A 17,586-nucleotide genomic window follows, 5' to 3' on the forward strand; every position below is an offset into this window, starting at 1 on the left:
ATTTTAATTGGATGGGTTTATCTTCCACCAAGTAGCAAAATCAAATCATTTCAAACTTTTATCAAAAATACGATTGAAAAAATAAATAAATAAAATAAAACTTTATACGTTATCAGGGACATAAACCTTGATTCTCTAACTTATTCAAAGTCTCTAAAAACAAAATCCTTTTTTGATATGCTTCTTAAATTTAATGTCTTGTCAGCAATTAATAAGCCTACACGAGTGTCAAAAACCTCGGCAACGGCAATAGAAAATATTTTAATTAATAATTACCTGGAAATGGAATTTGAAACCGGGATATTTATGACTGATATTAGCGATCACTTTCCGATATTTATAAAAGTAAGAAATTTAAAAGCCATGATTTAAAAGTCTGATTGTGAACCAATAGTTATAAATTTGAAAAAACGAGTTAAACGAGTTAACTCAAAACGAGTAATACTAATAAATTATCGATTAGACTAAAACAAGAAACGTGGTCCAACGTGTATAGATGTCATGATACTAACGAAGCTTTTAATAACTTTTTAGATATATTCCTAGATTGATTTAATGAAACCTGTCCTCAAGAGAACATACAAATTAAGACAAAAGCAGTTGCCAATCCGTGGATGGATAAATTACTGAAAAAACGCCAAACCTATAATGAAAAATATGAAAATGATGGATGTTTATGAAATAAATATCTATCAGCATTTATTTTTTATGTATCGATTCAATAATAATCTCTCTCCCGCAAACTTTAGTAACAAGTTTGAAATAAACATAAATGAAAACTATTATCTAAGAGCAAATATTAGTAACTCATATAAACTGCCTCAAAACTTTAATAAATATGCTTAATATAGCATTGCATATCGAGGACCAAATATATGGAATAGTTATCAAAAAGTATTCAAATGTATGGCAAAATCATTAAGTTCATTTAAGTTTCTAATAAAAAATGAAATTTTTAAAATTTGAGAATCAATTTTGCTTAAAGTAATTTTAATTATTTTAGTATTTATTTTATTTGATCTTGTTTTGATTTACTGATTAGCGCAGCAGTTTTATGCCCATTAGGGTTTTTAATTTAATATCTATATTCTATTAAAAATGTATAAAGGGGCTCTTCGAAAAGATTGCGATGACGTATTGTCATTTTCATCTTCTTTGAGCCCCTGTCTGTTTAACTCTTTATTTTATAAAGATCATTGTAAAAAAGAACAGTTTTTATTTTTTATTGTATATACAAAAACGGTGCTTGTTGACAAGATTTTACTGTCTTCTTTGTATCTACGGACCTATTTTATTTTTTTCTTGTATATATACAGTGCTTCCAGAAAGTATTAGCAGTATTATTAGAAAGTATTACAGTTTTTTTACAAAGATGGTAAGAAAGTTTAATATTTTATGTGACCACCTTTGTTTTTAAGGCATGCTAAGACTCTGCGCGGCATAGAATATATAAGTTTTCTGATTAATCCTTGTGGCAGGGTATTCCACAACTCTTGCATCTGCGTTTTGAACTGCACCAAGTTAGTGGGCTTGCTTTTTTGTTATTTGCAGTCCATCCAACTCAACTCCAAAGTTTCTCAATAGGATTTAAATCAGGTGAGCGAGCGGGCCAAGGCATTAGATTAAACCATTTTTTTTCCATGTATTGCTTTATTGAGCGTGCTGTGTGGCAAGGAGCGTTATCTTGTTGAAATTGCCAGGTGGATTTTGCCTTGAAAACGTCCATTGATGGCTTTAAATAACCTTCTAATACCTCTCTATATCAATGTATATTAAGGCGATCAGTGTAAAGATGCGCCAGTCCATTGCTAGATCCAGCAATGCAGCCCCAAATGCTAACTGAACCTCCTCCTCTTTGAACTCTTGACATAAAAAAACTAGGATTATATTTTTCGTTTTGTATCTCCTCACGAAAACCCTTTTCTTGCGATTAATAAGTTCAAATTTTGACTTGTCCGAGAAAATTACCTTTCTTCATTACTCTACAGTCCATGCAGCTCTCTCTTTGCACCATTTTCTTTGCTTGTGACGGTCTTTGATACTTAATAGTGGCTTCTTTGTTGCAAGGTATGATTTGAGAAGTTTTTTCTTCAAAAGCTTGCTAATTGTTGATCGGCTTACTTGATGTGCACCCAACGCTGTATTCAGGTCTAAGGCAATTTCGGCTATGTTTATGTTTGGGTTGCGTCTAGCAAGCATAATTGCTTTATTTTCGTCCCTTTCTGACATTTTTTTGGGACGACCAGAGCGACTTTTGTCTTTGACTGTTCCAAACTCATTATAGTTTTTGAGCGTTGTTCTAACGCTGCATTCACTGATTTCAAGTTGACGTCCAATTTCTTGATTGCTTAGACCACTTTTTTTCAGGCCAACATTTTGCCACATTGTTTCAATTGTTATGCTCCTTAAACCCATATTTTTGTTGTTGCAATTTTGAAGTATTAACTAACTGTATTTCAAATGATATTTCCGCCACTTCAATTTATTGTTCTTACATTTTTTATTGACTATTATTAATCAGCAGAGAGTTTTTAACAAAAATTAACCAAAAAAGTTTTTCTCAAATGAATTAAACGAGTGTGCTAATACATTTTAAATGAGTGCGCTAATACTTTTGCACACTTTATTTCCGACATTTTTCCGAGTAATCATTAAACTTCTAATTAACTCATAAAATAAACAAGCAGGTTGACAATATTTGACATTATAATTAAATTTAATTGGTTTTACCTTTCATTTAAAAAAAAAACTAGTTCAAAATTAAAATTACTTTACAATTTATACTGATTTGAAGTTGTCTATAATAAAAAAATTACGAGTGCGCTAATACTTTCTGGAAGCACTGTATGTTGATTATTTATTCTTAAACAAAAAGAAAAAAAAAAAAAAAAAAAAAAACAGGCTCTGGGTTTCGTTATAGTCAACCCAAAACCCTTCAGACTTAAAACCGTGATACCCGTTAACCACAGGTCAGGTGTGGGTTTTATTATATCCAGACGCGTTATACGCAGACCCAACCAACATTTTTTTTACTAATGCCATTCAGAACTTTTAAATTGTGTAAATTTTCTGATCTTATTATTAGATATAAATTTATGTCGACAAGCCCTTTCAGAAATATTAGAGAGGTCTGGGCTATTTATAAATTGGTGGCCCGTAGAAGACAACTTGCGCAAAAATTGTGGAAAACGCAACGCAAGTTGGTGCGAAGCCAATTTAAGTCTTCAGATAGATAGAAACCACAAAAATTTGTAACTTTTAGAATAAATGCAATTAATTTGAAAAACCGCCACCCATAGATGTGGCATTTTCTGTGGATTTTAGCATACCAACTAGCCAAGAAATGTGCTAGTTTTAAAATATTTTAAAAAACGAATATATTTTCTTTGAGTTGGTGCATGCTTCTTTAGCCAACTTTCTCATTCACTGTCTTTTACTTCCATCACTATCAAATATTTTCTTTCTTTTAATGGTATCTAAAAATAATATTGAATATTAAAAATTATAATAAATTTATTTAATTACAGACTGACTCTGGCAAAACAAAAGACGTTCTGAACATCTTTTGAATGTTCAAAAGACGTCTTTTTAGGACCAAATGCCGGCTGGGACTGGAGGTTGAGACATGGTAGAGTCAGATTTCCAGTTATTTAATATTTAGCACAAGACATTTTGTTCATTCTGTTGTCTACTACTGTTTCTGAGTCAGTCTTTAGCTCAGGTGGTAGTGTTCTTGATAAATATTGTAGTTCTATGATGCTAACATCCTTGGAATCCGTTGTATGCTCTCAAGGTTTGTAATCTTCGTTTTGAATTTTCTTAAGTTTGTTTGCTAATTTTAATTTTCTAATTAACACAGAATTGTTAATTAGAATAATGGCAAAATGTGACCTCTATTAATTAAAAACAAATACCAAGCATTAATAGTTTCTTAGAAAAAGCAAAGTAGTGGAAAAAAATCAAGTAGTCGTATTTTTATAGGATTGGAAAATTGTCCTCAGCAATCGTAGAGATTTTACTCGGATTTTACTTTGTTTTAAAAATCATTTTTTGATAATATAAAAAACATTATTTTTGAAAAATGTTTCCTGTTTTAATTTCCTGAAGTTTTCATTTCATTTAAATGATACTGTAAAAGGATAATAGAACCTTATCACGTTCAAATAACAGCCGTGACACAATGAGCGGAGCGCTAACCTCATAATCATGCGATCGTGGCGCAGTAATTTTATTGTTTAGATTTTTATTGCCTAGATTTATTGCTGTAGAAGCAATAAATCTAGGGTTCGAAGCAAGCCCTGAGCATATAGCGTCCGTGAGGTCTTCTTGGATAACTTAAATGACCAAAAAAAAAAGTTTTTTCGTTTTTTTTAATAAAAATTATTAAATAATGCGTACATTGGCAGAGAGAGGTGGGGGAGGGGAGGATATTAAAAGCATACAGCTTAGTACAATGGGGAAGAAAGGCACTTAAACTAGTGTTTTCTCTGCGTTCGTACTTTATGGATTCTCCCTTAACTGTTAGCGGCCATGAAGGCATACGCATTCAATAGCCTACACCCAGTAACGCAACTCATTATTTTTGTTCTTGTTTTGGCATGACCAGGGCGTATCTGGACCCAGACCCATTAAGTAAATCGGTTATGGATATCCATATGTGATTGTGGTCTTGCGTGGATATCCATATCAATATGGATATCCACGGTGATTTAAGCGTGGAATGTTACTGTGAGCATGCGCAATATATTAAGTTTAAAAAAAAAAAAAAATAGCGTAGCATTTTCCGTAAAAATTTTTAGTTTTAGTGATGAATTTTGCTTCTAAATATGTATTTAGTCTTCCCAAACAAAAAAATATAACTAATTTTCAATATATATATATATATATATATATATATATATATATATATATATATATATATATATATATATATATATATATATATATATATATATATATATATATATAAATATATATTGAAAATTATGCAACATCAGATAAACAACAATCAATGCCTTTAATGGATATATTAAAATTATCTGAGGATGTTATTAAAAATATGGTGACACGTCAAAAAGAATTGATGTCAAGTGAACAAGTTTTGAAATATTTAACTTTAGCACCAGGTAATTTCTTGATTTGATCATTCTTATCATCTTGATGTTTTTTTAAATAAAACAACTTTTTAAAAATAGTTTTTGTTATCTAATTGACTTATTTTTAACAAATATTATGTAAAAATATTTACATAATATTTGTTATTTACATAAAAAATGTAAACATTAAATATAGTCATTATGACTATATTTAATGTTTACATTTTACAATAGGTTCTGTCCTACATGTTTGTATATCTTTATATTCATGTGTATCATATATTCATGTACACAACACAACACAAAAGTGCGTTGTCTAGTTTTAAATGTCAGTTATGTTATGTTTCATTAATTTAATGGCATTTAATTACATTCAATTATTAAGTTTGAACAATCTTTTAATTATTTTATAAGTTTTAAAATGTAAAAATGGTTTTATAAAAAGAAACATAAATATAAAATAGATTTCAAAATTCAGACTGCTTACTTTTAAAATTTTTAGAAGGGAGGTCTTCTCCATTTATGCTATTTGTTATCCGTAGTTACTAATTTTTTTTCCAAACTTCTTATTCTTCCTAACTGTCACTAATCTTCCCCAAAAGCAGGAGAAAAAGTTCTAGTTGTGTAAGAATTTTTTCGCTTTTTTACAAAAGTTTTTTTTTTGTGTAAAAGCATGTAGTTTTGTCAAAAAGTGGTATGTGAAGACATGCAGATTTTTAAAATGTTGGCTGGGAACCCTGTATTTACCTCCCCACATTCAATGAGGTTTCTTATTTTTTATTTTATATATTTAATGTTATTTTTATGTTATATATCAGAATTTATTGTGACAATTTTTTTTAAAAGTTTTTAAATACTGTTTTTAAAATTCATCCTATTACACTAATGGTGTACATCAAACTGAACACCGTTTTAAAATTTCAATTATTTCACTTTTTATTACTTAAGTTTTTTCAAATTTTTCTTTACAGTTTTTTGCCACTATTATTATTTTTATAAAAGTGTTTTGCTATTTTATATAAGTATGCTATGCTATAAAATATAATAATAATATATAAGTATGCAATGTTCTGCTTTAAAAGTTTTATTTCCAAATACGACAATGACAGAGTTTTTAAAACAATCAGAATTGAAATTCCAAATCAGAATTTAAGAGAAAAAAAGTTATACCTAAACATGAACTTTTTATAGAATTTAAACATTTTTCTGTATGTTTTTAATTATTTTTACATTTTCTGTCATAACAAAGTAGCACAATCTTTTACTTAGCATATTTTTGAAAGCTGTTTTGAAAAATAACTCCTTTTTATTTGAAAAAAGTAAAAATTAAATTTAAAACTTATACTTACAAATTAAACTTCTTTTTTTACAAACACATTGTTATTATTACTACTGCACAGTGGGCCAGTGACTGGACAAAAGTATAAAAACCAAAATCAGAATTTTGATGCCTAAATGGTGTAGAACCTATATAAAGACATTATAAAACAATTTAAAACCGTTTATATACACTTAAAGTTTTAATGAATATACTAATGTTGTGGTTGAAGTAGACGCAAATGTAAATTAGAAAAAAAAATTATAAAGAGAAAAATGTTGTTTAAAAAATCGATGGAAATAAATAATATTTACATAAAATATTGCGCTTTTTAAAATATTATATTATAACTCTATATATTATCTAGATTTTAAAAGTTGTTAGACTAAAATTGGTATGTAATTAACATATTTATAGCAAATTTAAATATGCTTAATTTGTTATATTTTAATGTCTATATATTTATTTTTATTGCTAGATCTTGCTTTTATACTCAGATAGCTTATATATGCTTGCTTTAATAATTTCATAAATCTGGCTGCCACTAGGCGCCACTTAGGTTTTCTTTTACGTTTGAACTCTTTTACCTAACAAAAAATCTGTAATTGCGCTCAAAAATTTTTATTTGCACAAAATTTTAAAAAAGTTGGAAAACATATAATACGGTCTTAGTCAAACAAAACGTATACTGAACAATAATATATATATATCCTAATTTAAATTATGTTCTTATTTATTTAGCGCTTATCAAACCAAATTAATTTAATAATCTATTTGGGTTGCTTTGGTTGTGGCTATTCATTTTAGATGTTAAAATGCTGTTTTTATTAAGGCTTCATGAGTGTCACAAGAAGCAAAATTCACTAATTTATTTGACTCAACAGTTTTTTGTTTATATATTTTGATTATGTTAAGAGATGGATTCAAAGTAAACTAACCTGTGCAAGGTTTATTATAAAGAATTCAGCTTGGCTTGAAAATGATTTTAATACCACATTAATAAAGGGTAGTAAAATAAACAACTCGGCAGACCTACATTATCATTTCAAGAATCATCATTAAAAACAAAGAAAAGTTGCAACTTTGTCAACTTCAAATTCTTGTGAATTATTGTTTGCTAAGCTTGTACTACTTATAGATTACATTGTCAAAGATTTTTGATGATTGTGAAAGCATGGGAACAATATAAACATACAAATTTTAAAAATTCTGCAGACGCTCGTAAAATTTGTTAATTAGAAAAACTAATTAATTAAGCTAGAATACAATTTTTTTCTACAGGAAAGCAAGTTTATCTAGCAACGTGTAATCATATTAAACTTAAATAAGTTTTGCTTTTCACGAGCAAGGGTCTCATAATAAAACAGGTGCTAATTAGTGTACATAGCGCAAATAAAACATATGCAACTAATAAAAGTTAGTTGCTGCTAAGCAAAATTAGGTATCCATAGCAACTAAATAAAAAATATATTCACGTTTTTGAAAAGCGCGACCTCATATTGGTACTTATATAAAATTTGGTAAACATAGCACTCCTAAAAATATCTGCAAATACCAAAACTAGATTTTTGCTATCCGAAATTTAGTATCCATAGCAACGAATTAAAAAAATAACACCTTCATAAGTAGCGCAGACATCATATTATTACTCATCCTAAAAGTCAATTTAGCCCTAATATTAAATTAGTTATGAATTTTGTCCAGTAAAAGTGAATTCTGGCCCACTGTGTATTGTCAGCTATCTGTTGTCCGGTACCATATATCCCTCTTAATTTTATATGGAAAAACTTATCTTACTTTAGTTTTTTTTTCCATACAGCTTAGGCTCGACCTGTGTTTTGTGATAAAGGGTTGCTCAATTGACTGATCACTCTCTTAGAGAATTGCTTTATTCAAAAATATTGTGTAAAATCTGTTACACCCAAATTCTGAGTAGTTAAAATGATTAATACAAATTTTAAACAAGTTTTGTGTTTCCTCAAAAATGCGAAAATACTTCATACTTACATGAGTTATGATAAGTTATGAGGAAGTATTATTATTATAATTAATGTTGTTATTTCCTTTATTGTCGTTGTTATTATCATATATAGTATATTTTATATTATTTTTTATAATTATTATGCTGATATTTTATAAACATTTATATAGTACAAAAAAGTTTTTAATTCTACTGCTATAAATATCGTATTTTTTTGTGAGATGCATTCGGCATTATTCAATAAAAGAAAAAGATTTGTAAATGTTATTTTAAAAATATATTAGATGAAATGATGCCATAAAAATATTTAGAAATAGTAAATAAATCATTTATTATTGTTGCGTCAACATTTCAACTTGTTTGCATAAACTACAACAACAAAAATTTGAAAAAATCTAAACTGCGAATAGGTTTTGATAAATTATAATTTAACAACTTTTTAAAATGCTTACATATATACTGAAGCTATTTTTTTTCTATAGATAATGTTGAAATTATTGCAGAGGTACAACTTCGTGTTGTTCGTGAGTTTGATTATCCAGACGAATTAGCAAATGAAATTTTTCAGCAATATCCTGATCTAGTTGAAAATTTTACTAACATTTCTAGGAAGAGAAACACTCTCATTTGTTTTTTATTTCATGGAATATTATATATATATATATATATATATATATATATATATATATATATATATATATATATATATATATATATATATATATATATATATATATATATATACATATATACACACACACACACACTACTGGTCAAAAGTTTACGATCACCTTCAAGTTCAAATTTAAGTAACATCGATAACTAGCGATACTTTAATTTTTTAATAGTAAATACTTTAGAATAAAAGAAGTATAACTTTGCAAAAAAAAACATAAAAAGTATATTCAATAAAATTTAAGTATTTGTTTGTTTATTTTTTTCCGATTTTGGATTTTTTCTAAGTAACTTCTAGGCTTTAAAACTGCTGCACAAAATTTCAACGTTCTTTCCACCAATTTCTTTAATGTAAGTGGTAAGGTTTTATTTCAACACTGTTGCAAGTATTCCCAGAGTTGTTTCTGATTGGTTGGTTGCATGTGTTAGACATCATTTTATTTAGATTATCCCATAAAAACTCAATTGGGATTTCAATCTGTTGACCGAGGAAGCCAATCCGTGTATGTTAATATTTCTTTGATAAAAGGTAATTTTTATGCAATTTTTATCTCTGTTTAGGGTCATTATCTAAAAATTAATCTTTTTTTATGCTAAAAAATTACCAGTCTTTAATTCTTAGTCCAGATGGAAAAGCGTGTTGTTGAAGTTTGCTGGGATAACAAGTTTTAACAAGAATTCGCTCAATTCTGACAAAATCACTTACTTTATGACCAGCAAAGCAACCATAAAAAGAATCACCTTTGCTACGCACTTTTTGACTCACAATTTTGAAGATGGTGTTGCACAGTTGACACAGATGTTGGCTTTTGGCAAATAGAACTTTATTCCTCATGGATATCTGCACAAATTTTTTTACTAGGCTCATATTTTTGATGATTGTGGTGATCATATTTTATTTAAGTATTCAAATAACGATTGAAAACTTTGGACTGGTAGTGTAAATATATATATATATATATATATATATATATATATATATATATATATATATATATATATATATATATATATATATATATATATATATATATATATATATATATGTATATATATATATATATATACACACACACATACATACAGGGTGCGGGAAAAGTTTGGAAACTTTTTATTAAAGGATTGTATTACAATTTTATTAGTCGAAAAAAATATAATAACCTAAGAACATCAAAAAATATATACAATTTTAATTACAAAAGTTCATTTTCAAAAATTCCTCCATTTGCTCTGATACAAGCTCTGAGACGCCGCCGGAACTGATCGATTGAATTTGCTCCACGCTTTCACCAAATCACGCTTCGACAACTCCACCAACTTGTGTGGTTTAGAACAAACCTTTGCCTCTAGAATCCCCCAGATGGTGTAGTCGAGTGGTTTCAAGTTGGGCGAATATGGCGGCCATTGCTGAGGCAACCAAAATGCCGGAAAATTGTTTTTACAAAATTCTTGCATCGTTCTTGCTCGATGTGCTGGCGCGGAATCTTGTTGAAAGATCCAATTTTGGTTCGGATAGGTTTGTTGGGTCCAAGGCAACACTACGGCTTGAAGAATGTCGGTAACATAGTTGTTGGCGTTGATTTTGATTCTATTTTCGACAAAAGTAAATCTGTTTTGCCCAAAAATGACGCTCCGACCCAAACCATCACTCCAGCTGGCTTCTGGGTGCTTGAAACGATGCGACCTTTTTGTTAGCCTCAGAAGACCTTAAAGGTAATACACGATCATTTTGGACATTGTGGGCTTGCTCAACGCTGAAGAATTTTTCGTCTGAAAAAAGAACTTTTCGTAGAAATTGAGCACCGCGCTCCCGTAACAACCTTTGACATCTTTGTTTTCTTGTTTCGCATTTTTTGTCATCTAGATGCTGAGCTTTTTGAAGCTTTAAAGACTTGAGTTTAAGTTATTTTTTGACAATATGACAAACACTGTGCTCATCAATGCCCATTTCTCTGGCCATTTGTCTCATTGAATGGCGGAAATTTTGTCGAATTCGGTCTCAGATCAGTTTGCGGTTGGCAGGAGTGTTGGCAGTGCGTGGTCTTCCACTACGATGACGGTCCTTAGTGTGGCCCAACTCCTTGAAACGTTTAATTGCTTTAAACACCACAGATTTACTGACATTGAGTAAACGTGCAATTTCGATTTGACGTTTATTTTGCTGATGCAGAGAAATCATAGACGTACGAATGTTTTCATGTTCGATAGACTGTAAATCTGAAAATAAAACATTTAAGAACGTTTAATTCATCATTCAAGAATTGAATAACAAATTTAACAATATAAAAATATTAATAAAACTCAATAAAAATTTTAAGGCAAAAAAACTTTTCCCGCACCCTGTATATATATATATATATATATATATATATATACATATATATATATATATATATATATATATATATATATATATATATATATATATAGTGTATTTTTTTATTGTATTCTTTTGTATTCTTTTAGTAGTTTTTAGTATTATTTTGTTTTAAATTGTAATTTGTTTCTTGTTTTGTACAGGAACTTTTGCTGTTTTTGCTGTTTATATTTTTGTACAGGAACTTTTGCTGCACCCTGTATATATATATATATATATATATATATATATATATATATATATATATATATATATATATATATATATATATATATATATATATATATATATATATATATATATATATATATATATATATATATATATATATATATATATATATATATATATATATTAGGTTGCGTCAAAAAACAACATTTTTGAAAAATATCTTCAGCATGCACCGTAATGTGATCTATATGATAAAATAACACTGGATTTAAAAGTTTTTCGAATAAAAAAATATTTTTAGGGGAGTCTTAAGAACCTTAAACAATTAATATTAGTCCTAATATTAATATTAATAATGATTATTTTATAAAAAACATCATCAAAAAAAAATTATAATCAAAAAGTTACATTTTTGTATAAAAAGATGTTAAAAAATTGCTATTCATTAAAATCTAAAAAACAGTTTTATTATAAAATGATTTTTTTTTTGTTGAAATTTTTATATAATTTTGCTTCATATGAAACCCAAGAAGATATACTTTTGAAAAACTTTTTTTTATTTAGGACCCAAATGCTCAAGTGTCTTGAGGCTTCCAAGTGTTATTTTATCATATAAAATACACTAAAGAGTTTTATGAATCTCCCTAATGCACAGTGGGCCAGGTGGTGGACAAAGCCTTAAAAAAAAAATGTTTATTATATTCAAAACCATATAATAAAACATATTTGTAATACTCTCATTTAAAGTTTTTAAAATTGTTTTGAGTATAATAGTATCTTTTAAAACCACAAAAATTAGTTGCGGTTTCATGTATAATGGAATTTTTTTTTTTTAAAAATCGTGAAATTTTTTTTTTTCATACATAGCTATAGTAAACAGTAACTTTTAAAATTTTATAAGCTTTCAGGATTAGTTTATATATTTAAAATATTTAACAGTAAAGCTTTTCGAAAAAAAATATTAAGTAAAGATCAGTCTTTATAATACACTTATAATCTGGCTTTAAAATAACGAGGTAAATTTTTAACATTTATTACTTTTATTTTGTACAAAAAGTGTGGCATAACTTAGGGAACCTACGAGAACCTATATTAAATACTTGAATTAGTAATTGTAATATGTATACAACCTATTTGAACTATATACATTGCCCCTAACTTGCCCTTTTAGGTTTCTTTAACATTTTAAAACAATGAATTGTAGCTTCTGTTATTTGCTTGAAATCAACTTTTATTTCTCGTAAACAAAAATACATGTTATTTTGTTTGTTATTTAATTCAATAAAAATTGCACTGTTAACCTAACAATTTTTTGTTTTTTTGTTTAGTAATAAAATAAAAATTGGTGACATTTACGGACTTATACAACAAAATAAACTAGTTCCTAATGATAGACCATTCTTTTCATTGAAATTAACTGTTCTAGTTTCTGCAGATATTAAACTAGAGGATTCTGAGTGAAAAACTTTTTAAAGTTATAAAGTAAAAAGTCAATAGCTGCAAACAATGATAATACTCATTTTGAGAGAAGTAATGAAAACTGGCTGGCTCAAGATTTTCAATACACTTACGGTACATTAAATGCTACGTCATCAGTTAATGAAGTTGGGAAACCGTGTTGCTCTTTTGAAAAAGCTTGTAACAGAGCAAAAAGAATAAGCCTAACAATGTTAGTAATATTTTATTTAGCCATAAATTACTTCATGCAATAAAATCGAAACTAAGAAGTGAGTTTAAGTACAAAACTGGCACAAAATATCTGAAGTTTGAAATAAAAACCCTATTAAACCTGCTTAGATATATTCACTTGATGAAACTTTATCATTAAGTATTAGTGGTGATATATCAAAATCAACATAACAGCTTCAAAGAAATGATGCTGAAAAAAACGGCTGCCACATCCTTTATATAATGTATAAGATCTTCAAAAGCTAAATGCTATCCCAAATATATTCGAATAGGTGGCTAGCCAGTACAAATACTGCTAAAAGATCTTCTAAAACACACTCTTAAAAAGCTATGTGACATACAAACAACTGTGCTAATCACAATGCTAAGGAATTAACTAAACTGACGTTTAGATAAAAATAGTGACGAGTGAAGAGTGCCTGTTGATTATTTGTTTAGTACCTTTAGAACTCAGTAGACTTAATAATTATAAAAACATTGTAATATCATTCACCAAAAATCTGCGGCCAATAGATTAAAAATAAAAATGATACATTATTATCTAAAGAGATGATAAATAAGCTACACACTTATTCAAAACGTCGTAAAACATGTAATAACATCAATAATAGAGTTTAAAATCTATATATTTATTTATATTTTCTATATATTTATCTATATATTTCAAATCTATTATAAAATAATATCAATAATAGAGTTTCAAATCTAGTGATAAATTTTCGTTTTTTCCGAAGTGCGCATTTTTATCTTTAAATTTTGTTTTAAGTTTATTCCACCAGAAGAGTTAGTTATTCAGTTTCAAGATTTTAAAAAGTTATGATTTGAAAGTAGAAAAATTTAAATCCGCGTTTTTAAAGTTTTATAAAGTTTGTTAAATAATTTTTAATATTAGCAACTATTTGACTAAAATTTATAATAAAAGTAAATATATCTTAATAAAAAGTGATTCTTTGAACATATAAAGGGTTTAAGTAAAAACAAAAGATCAAAACAATTTTGTCCACCATATGTCTATTATCCGGCCCACTGTGTAATATATATATATATATATATATATATATATATATATATATATATATATATATATATATATATATATATATATATATATATATATGTATATATATATATATATATATGTATATATATATATATATATATATATATATATATATATATATATATATATATATATATATATATATATATATATATATATATATATATATATAAGGGGGAAGTTCTAATAAGTGCCAGTTTGAACAACCAGGAGTTTATTGTATATATAAATTAGAAGAAAATCACTTATCTAATTTTTTTCATTTTAAATTGTGTAATGCACAGCACTTTATTTTGTAGAATACATTTAAATCTATTTGTATATGTACATATAAATATAATATTCAATTCTATATATATATATATAAATATATACATATATATATATATATAAATATATACATATATATATATATAAATATATATAAATAAATATATATATATATATAAATATATATAATAAATATATACATATATTTAAATAAATATATATAAATATATATATAAATATATATATAAATAATATATAAATATATATATAAATATATATATATATAAATATATAAATATATAAATATATAAATATATAAATATATAAATATATAAATATATAAATATATAAATATATATATATATATATATATATATATATATATATATATATATATATATATATATATATATATATATATATATATATATATATATATATATATATATATATATATACGCTTTGATTCTGTAATTGAAGTGTAAAGTTACACCAGAGAAAATCTAAATTTATCTCTGGTGTAACTTTACACTTACTCATTGTCTGGTATGTTGGTCAAACAGCTCAGATCCTTTGGGGTGGTATATTATCCAAAACATTTAATATCAGTAATGGAGTGCGACAAGGAGGTGTACTGTCCCCCCTTCTATTTAATATATATATTAACGATCTTAGTGTTTTACTCAATAAAACTACCGTAGGCTGTTGCTTGAGTCCTTCTCTTGTTAAACATCTTCTTTATGATATTGTCCTGTGTGCACTCTCAAAAACTCTTTGTCATAGCTGATGTTAGAATCAGTAAAGAAAACATTTAGTCAAATTTATAATATATTTATAATGCCGTTTATCAATTTTTTGAAGATATATATATATATATGTATATATATATATATATATATATATATATATATATATATATATATATATATATATATACATATATATATATATATATATATATATATATATATATATATATATATGTATATATATATATATATCTATATATATATATATATATATATATATATATATATATATATATATATATATATATATATATATATATATATATATATATATATATATATTTATATATATATATATATATATATATATATATATATATATAAACTCAAGTTTAGCTCAACATAAAGAATATATAACCAAATATCAACTGTTTGTTTTTTGTGCAATGTTAAGGTCTATTTCTTAACTATCTTGAAAATATCTATAAAACTTGAAATTTTTTAACTATTTTAAAACCAAGGATCCCTTTCAGGTTTTTATTAACCAATCGGTCTGTATAATCTCTAAAAAGTTTTGTTTATGTTAGTATGTTTATAAGTACAATGCTTAACTAAAGGTTTACTGAAGTTTTTATGAAGTTTAACTGTTTTTTGATAAGTTTGAAATATGATGGTGACAAATGTCACCATGAGGTTTTGATAAGTAGTTTCTTCCTTTTATTCCTGTAAACAGTTCATTAGGAATAAGCCTAATCGTTTTGGTTATATGCTGTGGGTTATAGCTAGTTCATGTGTATAAAGTTACTATTCATGAAGGGAAGAAAACAACTGACAAATGTGATGATCCACTTGGAACTCGTGTGGTTATGGAATGCTTGACTGTTTGTGAATCTACCAATCACCATATCTTCTTTGATAATTTTTTTACATTTTACAACTTGATAGATCAACTTAAAGAAAAAGGGTTTAAAGCAACCAGAACATTTAGAGCTAATCACACCCTTTGACAGATGCCAAGATTTTTCAATAAAATTTCCAAGGGTATTTTTGTGTGGCACTATAGAATTCGTTAGGTGGAACGGCAATAATGTAGTCTGGTTCTGCAGCAACAGCATTAGGTCTGAACCAGTTCGAAAAATAAAGCGCTTCAAAAATGAAGGTCATATATATGTAACACAACCAGCTGTGGTCAAACACTATAATGAAGGTATGGATGGTGTTGACCTTGTTGATCGTGCACTTTCAGATTTGCGGCCTAAAATGCAGGGGATAAAATAGTACTGGCCATGTTTTGTAAATGCTGTAAACCTAATCGTTGTATACAGCAACGAAGACTATATCAGCAATGGAGACTATATCAGCGTTCTTCGAATATCAAAATCCCGCAGAGAGAATTTAGGAGCCGCTCTACTAAAAATTGATACACCTAGAATGGACATCAACTCTCATCCTGGTCCTATCTCCGACATTCTAGATGACATACGATACATTAGTGTAGAGCATATTGCAATTACTGCACCACAGAGGAGGCGTTGTGTTTGTACCAAAAGCAAAGTCGTATTAGTTGCAGCAAACGTAAGAAGCCACTTCATATAAAAAATTGCTTCTGTTTATATCATCACAGATCGTATGCGTGAATTTGTAAATTGTGAGGTTACATTAGTAACATTAAAGACAATTTCTAGCAATTGTCTTTAATTTCTAAATTAAAAAACAATTAACTTTCTATTATTCAATGTTACGTATACTTTTTGGTTAATTAAATATAAGATGTAAACCCTGTAGTTTTTTTAGTATCCACTAATGCCCAATGGTGACATATGTCACCATATAAAAAAACATAGTTGGGACAAAGCAAAGTTAATGAAACTTGATATTATTGTTGTCTGATATATGATAAGTAACATATGTAATTTTGAAAGAAATTGTATAATTTTAAAACATGTTGGATTTTGCTGGGTTTACTGTAAATTTTGATTTATAAGTAATTTAAATCAAGAATTTTTTATATAGGATGTGTAATTTGTAATGCTACAATCTTTAAAAATTCAAAAAATATGATTTAATCTTGGTAAAACTTGAGCCAACAAAATAGTTAAAGAATGTTTATTTACATTAAATTATTTAAATAATTCAGTAGAATATAGAATACTAACTTACATTAATTTGTAGTGAGTGTTAATAAAGGTTATTTTCTGAT

General features: G+C 26.8%; 1 protein-coding gene across 1 annotated transcript; it reads right to left on the reverse strand.

Annotated features, from left to right (window-relative positions):
* Window positions 1-1,977: 1,977 nt before the first annotated feature.
* Window positions 1,978-2,415, reverse strand: LOC136081430 (uncharacterized). Its single transcript, XM_065798743.1, has one exon. It carries the CDS (start codon window positions 2,413-2,415, stop codon window positions 1,978-1,980), a length of 438 nt encoding a protein of 145 aa, XP_065654815.1.
* Between the last annotated feature and the right edge of the window lie 15,171 nt (window positions 2,416-17,586).

Source organism: Hydra vulgaris, chromosome 06 (assembly GCF_038396675.1).
Source record: "Hydra vulgaris chromosome 06, alternate assembly HydraT2T_AEP".
NCBI classification, from domain to species: domain Eukaryota; kingdom Metazoa; phylum Cnidaria; class Hydrozoa; order Anthoathecata; family Hydridae; genus Hydra; species Hydra vulgaris.